This window comes from Martes martes (assembly GCF_963455335.1).
Source record: "Martes martes genome assembly, chromosome: 4".
NCBI classification, from domain to species: Eukaryota; Metazoa; Chordata; class Mammalia; order Carnivora; family Mustelidae; genus Martes; species Martes martes.
This window is the reverse complement of record NC_137891.1, coordinates 48,509,490-48,529,817: the sequence shown is the minus strand read 5'-3', so window position 1 is coordinate 48,529,817 and position 20,328 is coordinate 48,509,490. Positions and strand designations below refer to the sequence as shown.

The 20,328-nt window shown below is 36.7% G+C and overlaps 1 protein-coding gene across 3 annotated transcripts in view; it reads left to right on the top strand.

The window, feature by feature from the left end:
* Positions 1 to 20,328, top strand: part of WWP1 (WW domain containing E3 ubiquitin protein ligase 1) — a 118,998-nt gene that overhangs the window by 85,705 nt on the left and 12,965 nt on the right. For all 3 annotated transcript variants that reach the window (XM_080800212.1, XM_080800211.1, XM_080800210.1), the window contains exons 15-22: positions 1,660 to 1,735; positions 1,842 to 1,913; positions 3,683 to 3,771; positions 7,211 to 7,370; positions 10,100 to 10,233; positions 10,322 to 10,462; positions 12,848 to 12,968; positions 18,505 to 18,609. In XM_080800212.1, coding sequence (XP_080656338.1) covers positions 1,660 to 1,735; positions 1,842 to 1,913; positions 3,683 to 3,771; positions 7,211 to 7,370; positions 10,100 to 10,233; positions 10,322 to 10,462; positions 12,848 to 12,968; positions 18,505 to 18,609 — 898 coding nt within the window. The remainder of the gene's footprint in view (positions 1 to 1,659; positions 1,736 to 1,841; positions 1,914 to 3,682; positions 3,772 to 7,210; positions 7,371 to 10,099; positions 10,234 to 10,321; positions 10,463 to 12,847; positions 12,969 to 18,504; positions 18,610 to 20,328) is intronic.

The following is a 20,328-nucleotide window of genomic DNA, read 5'->3' as shown; positions in this document are numbered from 1 at the left end:
CCTGTCTCATTTAATTTAGGAGCATTTGACACAATACATTTCTAGCTACCTCAGCTTCAGAGTATGTCCAGAATCCACTTAGGTCTTACCATATCCACTGCCACCACATGATTAGCTGGAGTGGTGCCTCTGTCTCTCTGCTTTCTACCACACCTCTTATAATGTTATTCTTCATACAGCAACAGGATTGACTTTTTTTTTCCCCCTCTATTGAGTATAAAGTCATTCCTTCACACAAAAACTTCTCAGTGATTTCCCATCTCGGAGTGAAAAGGAGAGTCCTCACAGTGGCCTCCACAGCCTTACAGAATGTGACCTGTTACCTCTTCAATTTCATCTCTGTTTTCTCCCCTCATTAACTCTGCTTCAGCTTCACGGGCCCCCTAGCTATACTTCAAGCACCTGGGCTTTTACCTCTGGGTCTTAGCTTTTATTCTGCTCTTTCCCCAAATATGTACATGACTTAATGCCCTCTATGTTTTTGCTCAAATATTAATTTGCCCGTGAACTCAGCACTGTTCACCCATTTCAGAAATTTAAACTTCTCACTGTACCACTCCTTATCTTTTTTACACTGCCTTTCTGTCTCTCTCTCCCTTTCTCTCTCCCTCCCTCCCTCTCCTCTTTGAGGAGCAGGAGTGATAAAACATTTATTCCCTTCGGGGGTGCCTGGGTACTTAGAGGGTTGAGCTTCTGCCTTTGGCTTGGGTCATGGTCTCCGGGTCCTGGGATTGAGCCTTGCGTCAGGCTCTCTGCTTAGCTGGGAGCCTGCTTCCCTCCCCTCTCTATGCCTGCCTCTCTGCCTGCTTGTTACCTCTTTGTGTCAAATAAATAAATAAAATCTTTTAAAAAAATTTATCCCCTCCTAACACACTGCATATATAGTTTACTTCTTTATTTTGTATCTTGTCTGTCCCCTTCACTGGTATATAACCTCCACAAAAACAGGTTTTGTTACCTATTTTATTAACAAATAACACTGTCATCGGCTAGAAGAATGTCGGGTAATACTATATATTTCACAGATATTTGTTCAATGAATTCACTTGAACCTAACAACGTAAGAGAACATTTTCTATCCATTCCAAAATGTTCCCTAAGATCATGAAAGGTCTTTGTGCTTGTATCTTAGGTTCTCCTTCAAAAGGCAGAATAGCCAGGCCTTCTCAATGTGAATCGAACCTATCCCTCCATACCACCCACTCTGCCTCTTCCCTCAGTGATCAGTTGAGCTGTGTGACCTGGATGTCACTTGTTCTTAGAAATTGCTTTTGCTCTGCATACCATCTCAGCAGTGTTTCTTTCAGTTTGAGGTTAGGTTTAAGTTGCGGTAGAATTTCCTTTCTTGTCTCTTCTACCTAGAGCTAGTATTATCAAAGGTTTTGTTTTTTTTTTTTAAATAGTCAGTAATAAACTTTAATATTTCGTTTAACTAACTTCTTTACAAAAGACCCATACATGCATGCAATCTTGCTCTCTCTGTGTGTCTGAGCTGCGCAAGCCTTTTGGCCCACCAAATGTATCTGCTCTCCCAGCAAATAACTTTACTGTGGTCATTTGTAGGACTCTGGTATACTCCAATTTCATACTGCATATTATATATCCAATTTTATTTCAGATTAATATATGGTTTGTTTTGTTTTGTTTTTTTTCCTTTAGAACTAAAGGTGGTCCACAGATTGCTTATGAACGCAGCTTTAGGTGGAAACTTGCTCACTTCCGTTATTTGTGCCAGGTACTACAGTGGTAAATAAATCTTATGTTCATAATCATTTAGTCTTATCTTTATACTTAACTTTACTACACCATACATGATATCCTGGTATTATTTTTGTTTTTAGTCTAATGCACTACCCAGTCATGTAAAGATCAATGTATCCCGGCAGACACTATTTGAAGATTCCTTCCAACAGGTAAGGAAGATTTTATCAGAATAAACAGTTACATTCTATATATATAAAGGGAGTTAGGGTTTAGAAATTTTAAACCATGACTGCCACTTACTGAGTGTCCCTTATAATAATAGTCATGATAAACCCCATCATGTAGCAAGTGATTGCCATATGTTTGGCACTGGCATCTTACAAGTATCATTTCATTTAATTCATCCTCACAACATTCCTTTGAGATAACTCTTAACCATTAAGTCCATTTTAAATGAAGCTTAAACAGCTTCTGGAACAAGTTGACACATTCTGACAGTTACTTTTCTAAGACTTCATTAACTCAAACTTAAGTCTTGATAATACTACCAAATTAAGATTTAATCAGTATAGATAGTCTATTCCATTTAAGTATCCCTTCAGTAACCCTAATGTTCATTGTTACCTCCTACAGGTTTCAGTTTAAAGATTATGATCCCAGAGAGACCTCGTTTGAGCCACAGTAGTTAAGATGGGATTCCCTGCTCACCTTTATGTATTCTTTTTAGTAACACTTAGCACTGCGTGACCCATTTTGTCTCCCTCACTAGAGCTCCCATGGGAACACCAGCTACTTCATTTACTGCTGTTATGCTCAGTATCTAGAATAGTGCCTTGCACATAGCAGGTATTCAGTAAACATTTGGTGAATGAATTAAATGTAATGTGTCTGCCTTTCCTGAATCATCTGCAGAATATTTAAAGATAAAAAATCAAAATATTATCAGTTCTTTTTTTCTGATGTTGTGGAGAATTTTCCCAAGTCTTCTCATCCTCCCCCCCGCCAAAGTATTACAGTGATGAACTCAAAGTCCCTGTATATACAGGTACACAGGGATTTTTACATAAACAAGCCAAAATGAAATAGCGGCACTCAAAAATTAGAGATGTTCAGATCCTAACTTAACTTTACTAGCTGTTGGAATTTGGGCAAGATACGTAATACAGCTGTTATCAAAACTTTTTTGGTTTGAGTTTTAATAAATTCCTAGCTTGTTATAAGCTGTTTGAGCTTTTTTGTAGTAAGTGTACATCATCCAGATTCATGAAAGATTTTATTTTGCTTTGTTCTCTGGTGTGGGGAGAAGCATGGTCTGTTTGACATGCGTGACTGCCTATGAGGCAAAGTCCTGCTGGTGAGCTCTGCTGTCACCCAGACATGGCGCTCTTGGCTTTGGTTTTGACATGTGTGGTGGAAGTAACTGTTATCCAGAAGTAAAGCCTGTTTGCTAGAATCCTAATGTAAGCTTTTAAGGATTATGAAAATTGGGTTTACATATTGTATAAATCCTTTGCTTTATCTGAGTTCCTTTCGTACTGAGAAATCGAATAGTGGTATAAGCAGGGCCCAGAACAAGCTCTTCTGCTTCTCATCAAATGTTGAAAAATTTGCAGATCACTTTTTACAAGATTTTGGTAAAATTTGAGGAGCAACAGGGGAAGGAATATTTTATAAACTTAAAAGCTTTCTGTGTCACTCTTTCTCTCTTGCCACTAACCCAAAGTAGAACTACCATTTAATAGTAGAAGAGGGGAAAGAGATTTTAGAAGGTGAATCACAGAAAGCTTAATAGAGTAAGGTATAATATATCTACTAGTTCATGGAACACATCAGCTGATCTCGAGTTAAAGGCATTGTTGTATGAGATGAGGAAATGTGTAATTTTGGAAATGCAGATGAAATTTAAATTAAATTGTTTTGGAAGAAGCTTATGCTGTATATGAGTGTTTTAAGTATCCATGTTTTTGTTTTTAATTAGATTATGGCATTAAAACCCTATGACTTGAGAAGGCGATTATATGTAATATTTAGAGGAGAAGAAGGACTTGATTATGGTGGTCTAGCAAGGTAAAATAAAAAACAAACATCTGCTTTGAAATAAGTATGTCTCCATTGTATGCAATGGATGTATTCGTACATTTTTTCAGTAGCAATCCAGTTATTTTTAAAAAACAAAAAATATTAGCGCAATTCTAGTGGTAAGCATTACTATAACTATCGTGGTTATCCTATACATTTTCTGTGCATATATAAAAATTTGTATGTATGTGTAATATAATACATATTTGCTGGTTTTTTTAAACAGAATTGATCATACAATGTGCACAATATAGCAACTTCATTTTATTGTTTTGTATTTCGTGGACATCTTTTCATATCCTGTATGGAGCTAATAATACTCCTTTATTTAATGGTGCTAATACTCTCTTTTATTTAATGGCTGTGTAATAACATTTTATGTAGATACCGTAATTAATGGATCAGCATACATAAGATTGTTTCTTAATTTTTGCTATGTAACAATGTTTTATGTTTGTGTTTTAATCCAGTCTGAGTCCTTTTGAGAATAGTTTTTCACATTCATTAAATACAGTAGAAAATGTGAAGCAATATGAGTGGGAAATCCTTTAATTTTTAATTTTTTTAATGAATAACTTTATAAAAATTTTTGCTTTGCCCAAATATAATTTGACAACAACTTGTTTTTTAGCAGAACACCCTCATTAAACCTTTTAAAAGAATTAAACCTTTTCATAGGAACAAATCTTTTTTAAACTAATATTTCAGAGGTGTACAGAATTACAAAATCACAATTTCTGTACAGCAGGCAAAAAGATAGATGGGAGCATATTTGTGGCATTATCAGAGTTGGTTAATTAGCATATTTTCTTCTCTAGTCCATTATAAAGCTTTTTCAGAAAAGAAACACTACCTATCATATCACATCTATTTTGATTTATCTCAATTTCAGGAATGTTCAGATATTAAAAAGATCTACCTTAGGAATGAAATACGGTTTTATTTTTTACAGTGTCTGACTTTGTAACATTCGTATGTTTGTCTGTACTTACAGTTACCTCAGCTGTTTGGGTTTAGTTTTATGTTTTGAGGGTTTTAATGGATATATTCAGGTACTCGGTAACGATTTTCTTATTCCCGAATTCTTAATTTTGATTCATGTTTTCATGTTTTGATTTTTTCAGGAGTTCACAAGGGTGATATACTCCTTTAGTTTTGCATGTTTGGAAATGTGTTTTCTGTTGCTTTTGTATATAAACAACTTCACTAGATATAAATTTCTTATGCAACAGTAGTTTCTCCACCGCTCTGTAGACATTACTTCCCTGTCTTCTAGCACTGAATGTTAAACAGCAGGTGAAGTAGAAGGCTAGCCCCTTGTAGGAAACTTTTTTTTTCCTTTGGATGCCCACACAGTCCTTTTCCTTGAAGTTCATTAGTTTCATTGTTGATTGCTGTATATCTTTTCTTAGGAACATATTAAGATCTTTCTTAACTTAAGGGAAATTTTCTTCTATTATGTCTTTGAATATTTTTTCTGTTCCATTTGTTCCATTTTTCTTCAGGAACATCAATCATGGGTATGTGGAATCTTCTTTGTCAGTCCTACATGTCTGTCATCTTTTCTCTGATTATTTTTATCTTTCTTTTCAGTTTTGTTTTTTAGTTTTGATTTTCTCAAACCTGTCCTCATGTCACTGTATGCAGTACTGCCCTACATTTTGTTGCTTCTAATGTGATTTTTCTCCATTAGTGGCTTTACTGTTTTCTTCATTTTCTTCTCTAGGCTCTGCTACCTCATCTGTTGTCTCATAATTTTTTTAACCTCTACTATCTCTTTAGTTTATTTGAGAGTACAGTAAAGGATATGCTGAAAGTGAACTCTTCCACTTCTTGTTAGTTATAATTTTTCTTTCTTTTCTTTCAATGTCAGGGTATATAGGTCAGATACCAAGTATAGGCTTTCTTCTTTTGAATATATTCAGTTTTCTCTGGGCTGCTGTTTGCTAAAAGTGATCTGCAGCAACTAGAAAGTTTATTTCTAGGTTTTTGTTTTGTTTTTGTTTTTGCGTCTGAACCCATTATCACAGATCTATCAGTCCTTTCCCCCTGGGGGCCTGTTTTACCTAAGCCTTGTCACAGTGGGAAGTCACTTGGTTCAACTACTACTTTGGGACTGGATTTAGTTTTGTGAATTGGTGTTTATCGTTTCTTAGTTGATTTTGTTTAGGAAAAGACTCTCTTCTCTACCAGTCAGGCAGTTTCTGAGATGGTATTTTTAAAGCTTTAGAAAAGCTTTTGTAAATGGGCTTCCAGGCCAGATTTAGCCTGCCTAATAATGGCTCCCATTGTGATTTTAAATTTTTTCCATTATTTGACAGCATTAAAGAAAATCACTAGGATTATGCTTAAGAATCAAGATTACTGGCTTCTCTTTAAAAACCCTAGACCCACGTTCCCACCTTCTCACATGGCATCAATTGGCTGATTCTGCATAGCTGATTCAGCCCTGTGGGATAGATACACTTTTTCACTCTGCACACCAGGGCACTGTCATCTGAGGATGGTGATTATCTGCCTAGAAAGAATTCTTCCTCAATGGGGGGGATTGTGGCTAAGTAGAGAATGTGAAGCCCATACAGAGAAAGAAGCCATGTGTACTGATCACTATAAGCATTTGAGCTTGGAACCCTGCTTAGAAGAAACTACTATTGAAGAAAGTCTTGCAGATTGGGAGTATTTTGTGATATGAATTATTAATCTTTTATCTAGTTGGATTTCATTATTAGACTTTGCTAAATAAGGGGAAGTAGGTGGTGATACGTTACAGAATGCTTATCACATTTAAAGATGCCATGTTTTTAGTTTTAGTTCCATTTGTAATTTGTTGGCAATAAAACTAAAACTGTTGCATAGCAGCAGTGCTGTGTATGTCAGTATCAGCAGCAGATACTTAACCAAAACTGACTGCAGGTAGATCCTAGAATGCCTATGAGTTAAGGATACAAAAATGTATATGAAGACATGGCTTTTGCTTTTGAGGAGCTTTTAGTCTAGTTGATGGGCAGGTCATGTGCAGGAAAATGAATAATATTGTGATTGTTATCACAGTACCACAAAGCATTCAGTGATTGATACAAACAAATATACTGAAAGTGGGATGAGTCTCAGTTGGACTAAAAGCAAAAGTGGGACCTACCAAGGCTGAGTTGACACTGAGGAGACATACCCAAACAAAAGTGTGGCAGAGAAATAAGCCTGTTATCTGTGAGTAGCACCAAGTTTGTAGTTGGGCATCATAGGAACTGCAGGTAACTGAGTAGAGGGCCAGATCTTAGGGGGACTTAACTGGAGGGCTAAAGAATTGGGTCAGCAGAGTTATGAAAGGCTGTTGAGCAGAGAGATGATGTGTGTATGGGTATATTTAAGATTTGTTTTTAAATTCATGTATGTATGAATGCTAAAAAATAATACTATTTTCTTTTAGAGAATGGTTTTTCTTGCTTTCACATGAAGTTTTGAACCCCATGTATTGCTTATTTGAGTATGCTGGCAAGAACAACTATTGTCTTCAAATAAATCCAGCATCAACCATTAACCCAGACCATCTTTCATACTTCTGTTTTATTGGTCGCTTTATTGCTATGGTAAGTCCTTATTTTCTTCTATTTATTTATTCATTTATTTATTTAAACTTATTTCAGAAGTATTTTGGAGAGGACTTAATGATCCATGTTATCCTTGGTTATGTGTATTCACACATTTTGTTACCAAGGAAGTTTGCCTAGAAAGGAGAGTACCATATTTTTGGAGTACCTGTATGAAATCAAGATTATGAATATAAGGATTATCAGTGCAGCCACTTAGTCTTTAAAAGTCCTTTCATTTTATAAATTAAAGTTTAATTATGGTGTGACTACTTCTGAATAAAAAGAAAATCTGAGTTGTATTAACAATTGCACTTGACTGATGTTTCGGGAGTTTTTAGAGCTTTTCAGAAACTCTTGTGGGACTTTTGTTTTTTCAGAAATGTTGTATTTATTTGTACTTTCTGTCTATTCACTTAGCAAATATTTATTAAGCATCGACTATGGTATCATTGTATGACAGAGATGAGACCATGATAAAAAGACACAGTCCCTGCTCTCAGGGATCTAAAGTCTATCAGAGGGAGACAGAATAACACATAAGTATGTGCTGAGGGAAAAGGAATGTTGCTTTTTTATATGGCACGATTAGAGGTGGACTCTTGGGGGGGTAACACATGAACAGAAATGTGAAAGCAAGGGATTGAATGATGCATATATCTTGGAGAATAACATTCTAGACATAAAGGAACAGGAAAAAAAAGGTTCCAGTGTGGAATTACGTTTTTCTTTTTGTTTTTTTAAAAGACTTTATTTATTTGACAGCACAAGTAGGCAGAGTGGCAGTCAGAGGCAGAGGGAGAGGGAGAAGGAGGGTCTCCGCTGAGCAGGGAGCCTGATGTGGGACTTGATCCCAGGACCCTGGGATCATGACCTGAGCTGAAGGCAGCCGCTTAGTGACTGAGAATTATATTTTTGATTGAAAAATGGCATGTGTAGAGCAGAGTATATGAGAGAGAATTTGGTGGGAGATGGGGTTGAAAGGTACTGTGTGGAACTTCTGGAAATTCACAAAAGGGTTTTGAGCAGGGAATGTCATGAGAATAAAACATTTACATGCAGATAATGATAAGTAAGAAGAAAGAATTTGATGAAATCAGAGGGATAGGGAATATGGGAGCAGTGACAATGAGTAGGAGAGATGAAGAGATCTGTGTGGCACACATAGAAGTATGAGATAATAGAGTATATAGATTCAGATGCTAGTAGTGAGCAGATGTGGTGGAACACAAAAATTCTCTTCTGGTGGCTTCTGTTTCCTCAGTGATATAGAAAGCAAGATCATTAGCTCAGAGTGAGGAGTAGGGAAAAGTATTTGAGGAATAATAGTCACCTGGGAGAGAAAGTACAGTGGGGAAATACAGTTATCAGGCAGCACTAAGTTCCTGCTGGAGGTTGTTGGTCATGAACTAGTCAGCATGGTTGTGTATGCATTTCTAGCATGTTCCAATACCCAGGCATAGGCATGCAGTAGGTTAAGGGTTGTGTTTACCTGGGCTTTGGATTTTGCCAGAATTTCTTTGAGGAGAGGCTGGGTTTGAAGGTATACACTGGAGTAATTTTAGTGATTTGATGATGGAATCAAAACTGAATAAGGAAAGAATAACTTTGTTGAGAAGCTGAGAGATAGTGATAAGGTTGTATGTATTGTTTAGATCCAAGGGGGATCAGAAATTGCAGATATCACTGCAAAAGGCAGTAAGCTAGGAAATTAGGTGGTGGTTGAAATTGAGTTTGTGAAGGAATGTTGTTATTGCTACTAACGGTATCTGATGTCAAAAACGTTTAGGTAAGTGAAAGACTAAGGTTACTGAAAGGACTAAAAAGGGTATTAAGCAAATCATCATTGTAGATATTGAAATGTCTAAAATTATGATGGTGGTGTAGAAGAACACAGCATTGAGGGAGTAATAAGGAGAAACTCAGAGATCTAGGGTTGATAGTAGCAAAGTGGGTGCAGGGATGTGGCCATGAGCCACTCATGGAAGTATGAAGCCATGAGCTTTAAAGATGGGCAGATTTGGGGAGAAGGAATTAGTAATGAGCAACACCTGCCCTACTTCCAGGCCTGTTGACATGAGGGGGAGGATTTGGGGTGGAAGCAAAGTCTTCAGAAAAATGCTAGATGTTTGTTAAATCAAGATGCTAAAGTATCTTCGGGGAACGAGTGTGTGGGGGTTTTTTGTTAATGATGGATCACGAGCTTCAGAAGGCAAGCATAGAGATGGTTTTGGGAGTTAGGGAGGTGTGAGAAATGGAATTGGATATTGAGATGGATGGGCAGTTGGTGGTGAGAGTCGGGGTGTGAGGGGGTCTGGTGCTTCCTGTGTTGGCTATTGTGAGCAGGAGGAAGGCAAATGGGGTCGGTCTTGCCAGGTGCATGCACAGGAGCCCTGAGGCTCCATCTGTATTTCTGCATCCATTTAGGCTAATTTAATTTATAAAACATACTAGAAAGAGTGGGGTTTTGGTACTGTTCTTTTACCATTCTCATTGACAGTTATTGATAGGACATGATAGAGTTAAGTGTTTGAAGTCATGTCACTCTGTAATTTGTGTTTCATACTTAGCATTTTACATAATATTTTGGTTTTTATGATTTATCCTGGTTACTTTTATTAAGTGCTTATTTTGGCCTGTGAAGCCTCATGATTTCTGTTACTGTGCTCTGAATAAGAAAAATACTGTTTTATAAATTTTTAAGCAAAATTTTTTATTTCTCCTGGCAGGCACTTTTTCATGGGAAGTTTATTGATACTGGTTTCTCTTTACCATTCTACAAGCGTATGCTAAGTAAAAAACTGACTATTAAGGATTTGGAATCTATTGATACTGAATTTTACAACTCCCTCATCTGGATAAGGTTTGAAGATTTATCTTTCAATAAGACATTTTCTCGAAGCCAATTTAGATACCATGTTAATTAGTTGATATACATTTGTATCACCCAGAGATAACAACATTGAAGAATGTGGCTTAGAAATGTACTTTTCTGTTGACATGGAAATTTTGGGAAAGGTTACTTCACATGACCTGAAGTTAGGAGGTTCCAATATCCTGGTGACTGAGGAGAACAAAGATGAATATATTGGGTAAGATGATACACCTGATTGACCTTAATCTCTAGAGCTTCTGGAGTATGTCAGAACTAACTCCTCTGTCTGTGCCTTTAATTGACCCCATGTTCACTCCTCTGGGAAGCTGTTGCACATTCATTCCTCCTTCCATTTATCCTTTTTTGTCACTTGCTTTCTACTCTGACATACTCAAAAATTCAAATGTACTAAAATAACTTCTTTGCCTTATTTAAGTTCTTCTCGACAGTATCAGTGTTCTTGAAATAAGACAATATGGTGACTTTCACTTTCTCACTTCTGCTTGCTCTAAGCATTCTAACCTTTGTCCAGATCAAAATTTATGGAACTGTGGGGCTAAAAAGGGCTTTGCAAAGACTGTGCAGTTTCTTTATTTCTAGATGAAGCACCCTGGGTGCTCTGTCAGGTAGTAGTGAAGCCCATTCCGCAGCCAGCCTGTGCCCAGCAGGCTGATGCTCAGTTCCTCTTCCAGCTCACTTTTCCTCTTTAACTTAGTCTTTTCACCGTACCTGCCACAGCCTCTGTCTTGAAACTCTTTGTTCCCTTGAATTCCATGATCCTGCACCATATGGATTTTCTTCACTTACTATGTAATGATGGTTATCTAAATCTCCATTTCCTAAATGTGCTCTAATATAGGAGTGATCAAAAACTAACCACAATCAAGAAGGGATGATCAGAATCCTTTCTGGAAGGCTTTTTCTGGTATCTTTGTGGAGGACAAACTGGGAGGGATAAATGAATGAATGGAAGGAAGTAGTCAGAGATCAGAACACAGAGGCTCTTTCATTCTCCTAGAAATTGAGTATCGTCGGCCTGAAACAAGACACTCTAGAGATGAAAATGAAGGAATGGAGTTTTGAGGATATTACAGGACTAGAATAGTTCAGATTCCATGACCAATTACATGTAGTGGGGAAAATACCAGCAAATGAAGTATTTGAGGTTTCTGGATTGGTTAATAGTTGGATGTTTTAGCAGGATATCCAAGGAGAGAGGACTTTAATATCTTAGGAGGAAAGCAGGATTTGGGAATTTAAGAATTACTGGCTTTTCTATGATAATTAAAACTTAGGTAATTGATGATAGCATCTTCAAGTAGTAAATAGTGAGAAAAGAAGGCAGAGTTCTCAGTGATAAACATTTCTGGAATAGTGAAACCAGTAAAGAAAACAAAGGAGTAGCCAAAGTTAGATCAGATCAGGAATGGTGATACTGACCAGGGAAGAACTATATGAGGCTTGGGAATGCTGATGCCCAGTGTTCAGGAAGTTCATGTGGTGGGAGTAATTTTGAAGAGGGCATCTCAACAATTTAGAGCTCTTTGGTGACATTTATGAAGAAAGTTGTTTTGTTTTTCCCCCTGGGAAAGATGTTGAAAGTCCCAGACCATTACAGTGGTTTAAAATTTGGGTGAACAGGAGGTTGTAAGTGGAGGCAGTCACATATAGAGACTCTTTTAATTGGAGTGGTGGTAAAGAGAGGAGAGAGAATAATTTAAAAAGAAATACTGGGTTGAAGGAAGGGTTTCGGAAAATAATAGTCTGAGCACCCATGTGGGTAAATGGGAAAGAGGGTAGGAAGGTAGAGTTGAGGGCATGGGCAAAAGAGGACAAGTACTTGATGAACAACAGTTGTGGAGGCGGCAAGGATGAAAGGTTTGCCTTAGCAGAGAAGATGACCCAAGAAGCAGAGGAATGTGGATAAATTGCCTTTCTTTTATCTGCTGGTATCGCTGGCTTCTCCTCGTCAGTAGCCTGTGCTGTTCCTCTCAGGGACCTCCAGACCCATTTACTATCAGTGAGAGGCCCCTTGTGGAGGTTCTGCGTTGCCATACAGATTCTCTTCCTTACTTCATTATATTTCCCTCCTCGACCTCTGCTTTTTATGTCTCCTCAGAATGTTTTATTTTCATCTTCTTTTTTCTGTTCTGTTAGGAAATCTTCATGTTTTCTCTAATAAAATGAGCATGTAGAGAACAGTTCTCCAGCTTCAGACCTTCTCAAGCCTTCCTTGGTGATGGAATGAGAACCCGTTGAGTGACTGTAGCCTTTCCCTTACTGTGTCAGCACACACGATTTGGGATTATTTGTTTACACATGTACAGGAAATAAGTGCTCAGATGTGGCTGTTTCACTGACAAATAAAAAACTTCCTATTTTGAAAAGCATCCTTCTTAGCTACTGATGTGCTGAAACTGATTTCCTCATGGGGAAGCATGTGTTAACTCTTAAAACTACTTACATATACAACATCAACATATATGTGTATTGTTATATATATATATATTTGGAAAAAGAGAAGGAATTTCAGAAGTACTTGGTGTTTCTAAGCTTTCACCTCACATGACAAATTATTTTTAAATAACATTTTTATTTTCAGTTTAATGACAGAGTGGCGTTTTTCTCGAGGAGTGCAGGAACAGACCAAAGCTTTCCTTGATGGTTTCAATGAAGTCGTCCCTCTTCAATGGCTGCAGTACTTTGATGAGAAAGAATTAGAGGTGAGGCTTTTTTATTATGCTATTTAGGAAATGTTACTGGGAGGAAAAATGTCCACACATTTTTTTTTTTTTAAAGATTTTATTTATTTATTTGACAGAGATCACAAGTAGGCAGAGAGGCAGGCAGAGAGAGAGGAAGGGAAGCAGGCTCTGCTGAGTAGGGAGCCTGACGCGGGGCTCGATCCCAGGACCCTGAGACCATGACCTGAGCCGAAGGCAGAGGCTTTAACCCACTGAGCCACCCAGGTGCCCCTGTCCACACATTTTTAAATGATGTGGCATAGTCTTGAATCCTCTTATTCATGCCAGTGTTCAGGGGGTATTGAAATCCTAGCATGGGGTGATGGTCTTAATTTCTCTGAATCATGATGATGTCATGGGTATAAAAACACTAATCAGTGCCTGTTGTTAGGGAGCCTGAAGAGTGTTACCTTATTAATAACTTGAGGAACTTACTGAAATTCTGATTTTCTGATGAGTTGCCCCAAAGATTGTTTCTTTAGGTCATAAGTTCTTAGTGGTCTTAATTGTGTTTAGACTTTTTAGAAGTATATCAGAAACTCTTTTTGGGGGGATGGGAGAGAGTAAAATACACATAACAGGATTTACCATTTTGAACATTTCTAAGTGTACAATTCCGTAATATTAAGATTACTCACATTATTGTGCAGCCAGTCTCGAGGATTTTCATTTTACAAAACTGACACTCTGTATCCATTAAGCAACTCCTCTTTTCTCCTTCCCTGGCCCCACCATTCTACTTACTATGAGTTTGACTACTGTTGATAATCTGTAAGTGACCTTGTGCAGTATTCATCTTACTGTGACTGGCTTATTTCACTTAATGTCATCATAGTTTATCCATACTGTAGCATGTGTAAGAATTTCTTTCCTTTTTAGGGCTGAGTGATATTCCATTATATGTATATACCACATTTTGTTTATCCACTCATCAGTCACTGAATATTTGGTTTGCATCTACCTTTTGGTTATTATGAATAATACTGCTATGAACATGGATATTTTATGTATCTCTTAGAGACACTGTTCTCAGTTGTTTGGGGTATATACCCAGGAGTGGTATTGCTGGATCATAAAGTAATTCTGTATTTATTCTAGGAACTACCACTGTTACCCGCAGTGGCTATACCATATATTGCATTCCTACCAAAAGTGTGCAAGGATTCCAATTTTTGCACATCTTTGCCCATACTTGTTATTTTCTGCTTTGCTTTGTTACAGTAGCCAACCCTCATGGGTGTAAGGTGATACCCCATTGTGGTTTTGATTCGTATTTCTCTAATGATTAGTTACGGTGAATTCTTTAAGTCTTCTTTTGCCATATAGATTAGAACATAGGCAGGGCCGTTAGGGTATTCCTTGGTATTCTCTGCCTCCTTTGGATGCAATATCTTAACTTTAGCCATCTTCAGTTCTCTGTTAAGAAACTTGGTTTGTTCATATACTCAAATGTGCATATGAAAAATTAGCATTACATATTATATACAGTAATATTCCTATATAGAAACTAGCCTTCTGGAAACCGGCAAGTACATGAAAATCAGGACTCTGAGACTGGATGATAATGTAGACTCTATAAATCTGGTTAATGAACGTCTCTTTCTATTAATAGCTTGACTGTAAGATTAGCAGAAACACATCAGAAGAATAAAATGGAAGATATTTTTTAGAGTACTATTCATTTTTTTTAATCACAGAATTAAGAAGCTGAAGAAAATAATTTTTGTCTTCAAAATGCATGTACCTAAAATATTCCATACACCCATTAAAAGCTCCTATTTTAGAGGCCCACCTAGTTAAAGAGGAACGTCATGGCCAGAGTCCAGCATTAGAGCACAGATGAAACTAAGACAGTAGACGTAAAAGGATATAAATAGGCACATACTTTTATATAGCCTTTGGTAGAGTTTACAGTTGTCTCACACATAACCCTGTAAGATAGTTGGGCCATATGATAATTTCCTTTTACATATAAAGAAAGTAAAGCTCTTATAGGTTACTGATCTGGCGTTAGCTCATAGTACAGAGCTGTGAGAAAATATGGATGTTTTTGTTGTTTTGCTTTATGTTGATTGTTATTCCTAGTCTATTGCTCTCTTACTTCCAGTCATCATCTCTCTTAACCATGAAAAATACCACAGTAATGGGCATGCATATCATTATTCCAAATAATGGTTATCATAGTTTTGGCTCTTTACAAGTTAAAATCTGTTTAAACTGAGAAGATGTAACAATCATTCTTTGTAAAAACTCTCATCACACTAGGACTAGAAGGTAACTTTCTCAGTTTGTTAAAGGGCATCAACAAAAAAAGATACACCCTGACATCACTGTAATTGGCGACACCGTGAATATTTCATATTGAGGTTGGGAAGAGGGCAATCTAACCTCATCCTTTATATTCCTTATTGTACCAGATGGCCCAGCCAGTGCAGTGAGACAATAGTAGAAATAAAAAGCATAGAGACTGGAAAGGAGTAAAAAATGGCCTTTATTCATGGATGATAACATGACTGTCAACCTAGAAAATCCTAAGGAACCTACCAAAAAAAACCCAAAAAAAAAACCCCACCTACTAGAAATAACAGTGAATTTAGCAAGAGTACAGAATAGAAGGCCAGTAATTTAAAAATCAAGTATATCTTCTGTGTACCAGTAACACTTGGAAATTGAAATCTTAAAGTTTTATGTAATAAAGTATCCAAAAAATAAACAAGTTTAAACGAGAGCATGCGAGAGCGCTATATCTAAAAACACAAAACATTGCTCAGAAAAATAATGAAGAAATACATCATGTTATGTACTACAAGACTCAATATTATAAAATGTCATTTCTCTCCAAATTGATCTGTATGTTCAGTGCAATCCCAGTCAGCATCCTGGAAGAATTTTTTGTAATAATTGACAGGCTGATTCTAAAATTACAGGGAAATACGAAGGTGTTAGATAAGCTGATTTTTTTTTTTTTTTTAAATTTGTCAGAGAGAGGGCACACACAGATAGCGGGAGCAGCAGACAGAGAAGCAGGCTCCCTGCTGAGCATGGATTCTCAATGCAGCACTCAGTCCCAGAACCCTGGGATCATGACTTGAGTGGAAGGGAGACGCTTAACCAACCGAGCCACTCAGGCATTCCACAATTAATTTTGAAAAAGGATAGACTTGGGGGATTTCACTATCTGATTTCAAAAATTGTTATTAAGCCACAGTAATTGAGATAATGTATTTTTGAAAGGATACATAAATACATCAGTGGAACACCGGGAGAATCCAGAAATAGACCCACATATATATTTATCATATGTGGGTGTATGATTTTCAACACAAATGCTAATTTTTTTTAGTGGGGAAAGAGGAAATCTTTTAAACAAATGCTTCTGGATCAACTAGCTGTCCATATATTGGAAAATTCACCTTGACCCCCTATTTTAGCCCATGGAAGAAAGACTAATTCTTTCTAAAGATAGATTTATTTATTTATTTATTTATTTGACACAGAGAGAGACACACACACACACATATACACACAGTGAGAGAGGGAACACTAGCAGGGGAAGTGGGAGAGGGAGGAACAGGCTTCCCGCTGAGCAGGCAGCCCAATTCAGGGCTCCATCCCAGGATCCCGGGATCATGACCTGAGCCAAAGGCAGATGCCTAATGACTGAGCCACCCAGTCGCCCCAGAAAGATTAATTTAAAACATAAATGTAAATATGAAAGCTGAAAAAAAAGAAAAATCTTAGTATGGGCAGAAGTTTCTTGGGAATTAGCCACACATTATCTTACATATATTATATATATTTTATATATATTACATATAACATATACATATATATTACATATAACATATACATATATATTACATATATTACATAATATATTACATACATTATTACATTAAATATTGAGAGGAATTAAGTATTAGATTTTATTACAAATTAGTTATTTCATGATTTATTTTTATATATTTCACATATATTATGTATCATATATAATTATCATATATTTTATATTTATATATTTTATATAAACATATATTTTATATATAATATATATTTTATTATATATATTATAATATATAATATATAATATATATTCATTATATTACTATATATTTCACATATATAATATATGTAAAAACCTACAAGTCAGTAAAAAGATTAAAATTTTCTGGACTGGTCAAAGACTCATTTCACAAAGGAGGTGATAATTGCAAGTAAACATATGAAACATACTCATTTGTTATTGGTGAAATGCGATTTAAAACTAAGTGAAATACCACTTGGGGATGTTGGAAGTTTCATATAATGCTAAACATATATATCAGCCTCTTATGCAAACACATATATTCATATGTATGTACATACATACACATACATACATACATATGTATATTAGAGCCAAAGATGAAGATGGTGTTTTTGACTATAGAAAGGGACCTAATGGGTATATTCTACATCTTATATCTTGATTGTGGTGATGGTTAAATAGGTGTATGTATCTGTCAAAATGCATCTAACTCTCTACTTAAAACACGTGCATGTGGGGCGCCTGGGTGGCTCAGTGGGTGAAGCCTCTGCCTTCAGCTCAGGTCATGATCTTAGGGTCCTGGGATCAAGCCCCACATAGGGCTCTCTGTTCGGCAGGGAGCCTGCCTCCTCCTCTCTCTCTCTGCTTGCCTCTCTGCCTACTTGTGATCTCTCTCTGTCAAATAAATAAATAAAATCTTAAAAAATAAAAACACCTGCATATAAATTATAGCTCAAAGTTAATGAGAAAGGAAATAAATATCAGACTGTCTCATTATGCTGAAAATAGCTTTCATTCCATATGTAATACACTGGGCTTATTTGAAAATTTTACATAGACTATTTTATTCCCAAAGCCTGGAAAAATTAATTTTTAACTTTATTTTTTTTTTTTATTTTTTTTAAAGATTTTATTTATTTATTTGTCAGAGAGAGAGTACACACAAGCAGGCAGAGAGGCAGGCGGAGGCAGCGAGAGAAGCAGGCTCCCCGCTGAGCAAGGAGCCCGATGTGGGACTCGATCCCAGAACCCTGGGATCATGACCCGAGCTGAAGGCAGCGGCTTAACCAACTGAGCCACCCAGGCGTCCCTAATTTTTAACTTTAAATAGAGAAGATAGCATAGATTAAAAAGAAAAAAAGAACCAGAAATTTATGTTTGTAACTTAATAATTTGGACACCTAATTTGGTTTTTTTTTTTTTTTGGTAAGAGATTTTTTTTAGCATAGCTAATGTTTTTCTTGAAGAACAATAACTTTAAATGCTTTCAGTCTGAGTTCAGTAAACATGGAAAAGATAAAGTATACCAAAGAATCCTTACTCTAAATTGCTATAAATTTTGTTGGACCTGCTTACTGTGATCATTAGTTGTCGTGTACCTAGCTGCACATAATTAGGCATGTGCCTAGGCATTCATTAGAAAGTCAGTCATACAGTTTTTCTCTTCACTAACTGTGTACGTGATCTGCTACTGTGCTCATTTCCCAGGTTATGTTGTGTGGCATGCAGGAGGTTGACTTGGCAGATTGGCAGAGAAATACTGTGTATCGACATTATACAAGAAACAGCAAGCAAATCATCTGGTTTTGGCAGGTATTTGCTTTTATCTTTTTGAAACAAAAGGTTCAAAGAAAATGTTTTCTCATGAGACAGTGGTTTAAAAAACAGTTCATTTTTTAAATTGAAACTGCCTTTGGACAGGGTTTCTAGTATCTGAACTATAAATCAGAAGTTGAATATGCGAACATTTGTTAAAGGAATTTCCATTGCTTATTTTGTTTTCTCAAATGGGAGAATGAATGACAGAATCTTAAGTAGTAGTTCCATGGTAATACTTGCAGGTATAGCATATTTTTTCTAATAGTATCAAAGTATTCTATAAATTCTAGTTAATTCTGGAAGTACATGAGGAAGTATGTGGACTCCATTTGGGGGCTTAAACTTACCATTGGCCCTGAGATCAAGACTTGAGCTGAGATCGAGAGTGAGATGCTTAACCTTCTGAGTCACCCAGGCCTCCCAGTAGTATGGTTTGTTTGTTTGTTTGTTTGTTTTTTAAGATTTTATTTATTTGACACACAGAGATCACAAGTAGGCAGAGAGGCAAGCAGAGAGAGAGGAGGAAGCAGGCTCCCTGCCGAACAGAGAGCCCTATGTGGGGCTTGATCCCAGGACCCTGAGATCATGACCTGAGCCGACCTGAGCCGACCTGAGCCGAAGGCAGAGGCTTTAACCCACTGAGCCACCCAGGTGCCCCCCAGTAGTATGGTTTTTTAATGAGAAAGTCAGTGCAGTTACTTGAAGGCAATAATCACTAGGGAATTAGAATAATCTAGAGGATAATGCCCAAGAATTACTTCTGGCTGGCTTAGTGGGTAGAGCATGTGACTCTTGATCTCAGGGTCATGAGTTTAAGCCCCACCCTGGGCATAGAGCGTGCAAAAAAAAAAAAAAATGAATGAATAAAAAATGAAAAAGTAGGAATAGATCCATTTTCAGGCCTAAAATATCTGAATTGCATCACATACAGAATGCATGCAGGTGTCTACAATTTTCCTTTCTAGGCTTTACTAGCTTCTTCACTCCTTCATGTTCCCTGACTTTCCCTTTGGACATCTGTATCTGTGAACTGAGGAGCTTGAGCTTAGGGTCATGTAAATCCAAGTGAATAGTTGTGTTTTCCAGATTGGGTTTGTTTTAGGAAAAGGGTTGGTTTATGCTGGATGTGGTAATAAGCTTTGTTTCTTATGTCTGGATGCAATGTGTACCTCAGCACAGTTCTATACAGAAATGTTTTTGATCATCATTAGCACTTGTTGTCTTATCCTTATATTTTTTACTTTTTATAATTTTTATTTTTAAAGATACATTTCTATTCTCAGACTGGCCCATAAATTCACTTGCCTTCTATTACAAGATACTCAGATCAATTCAAATCTATATTTCACTACATTACACATTTATGTCACTCTTTGAAAAGATAATGTACCAAGTATTTTAACAAAATGCATAGTTTAAGTTTCCAAGTACAAAGAATCCAGAGAATTGAGAAAATAGCATTTGGTGGGAGAAAATGCCACAGACTATTGAGAATGGCAATTGGGGAAGTGTTCATTTTTAGTAACGTATGGGAAAGAAGGGTAGTTGACTCAGGTCAGAATTCCTGTGTTAGAGCTCGACAAGACTGGAGTTCAGATGTTCTGCCACTTACTAGCAGTTTGAGAAAAAGAAAATTTTATCTCTTGAGGCCTCTGTTTGCTTATTTATACAGTAGGGGTGCTAATGATCTATCTCCAAATATTACTGCAAGTG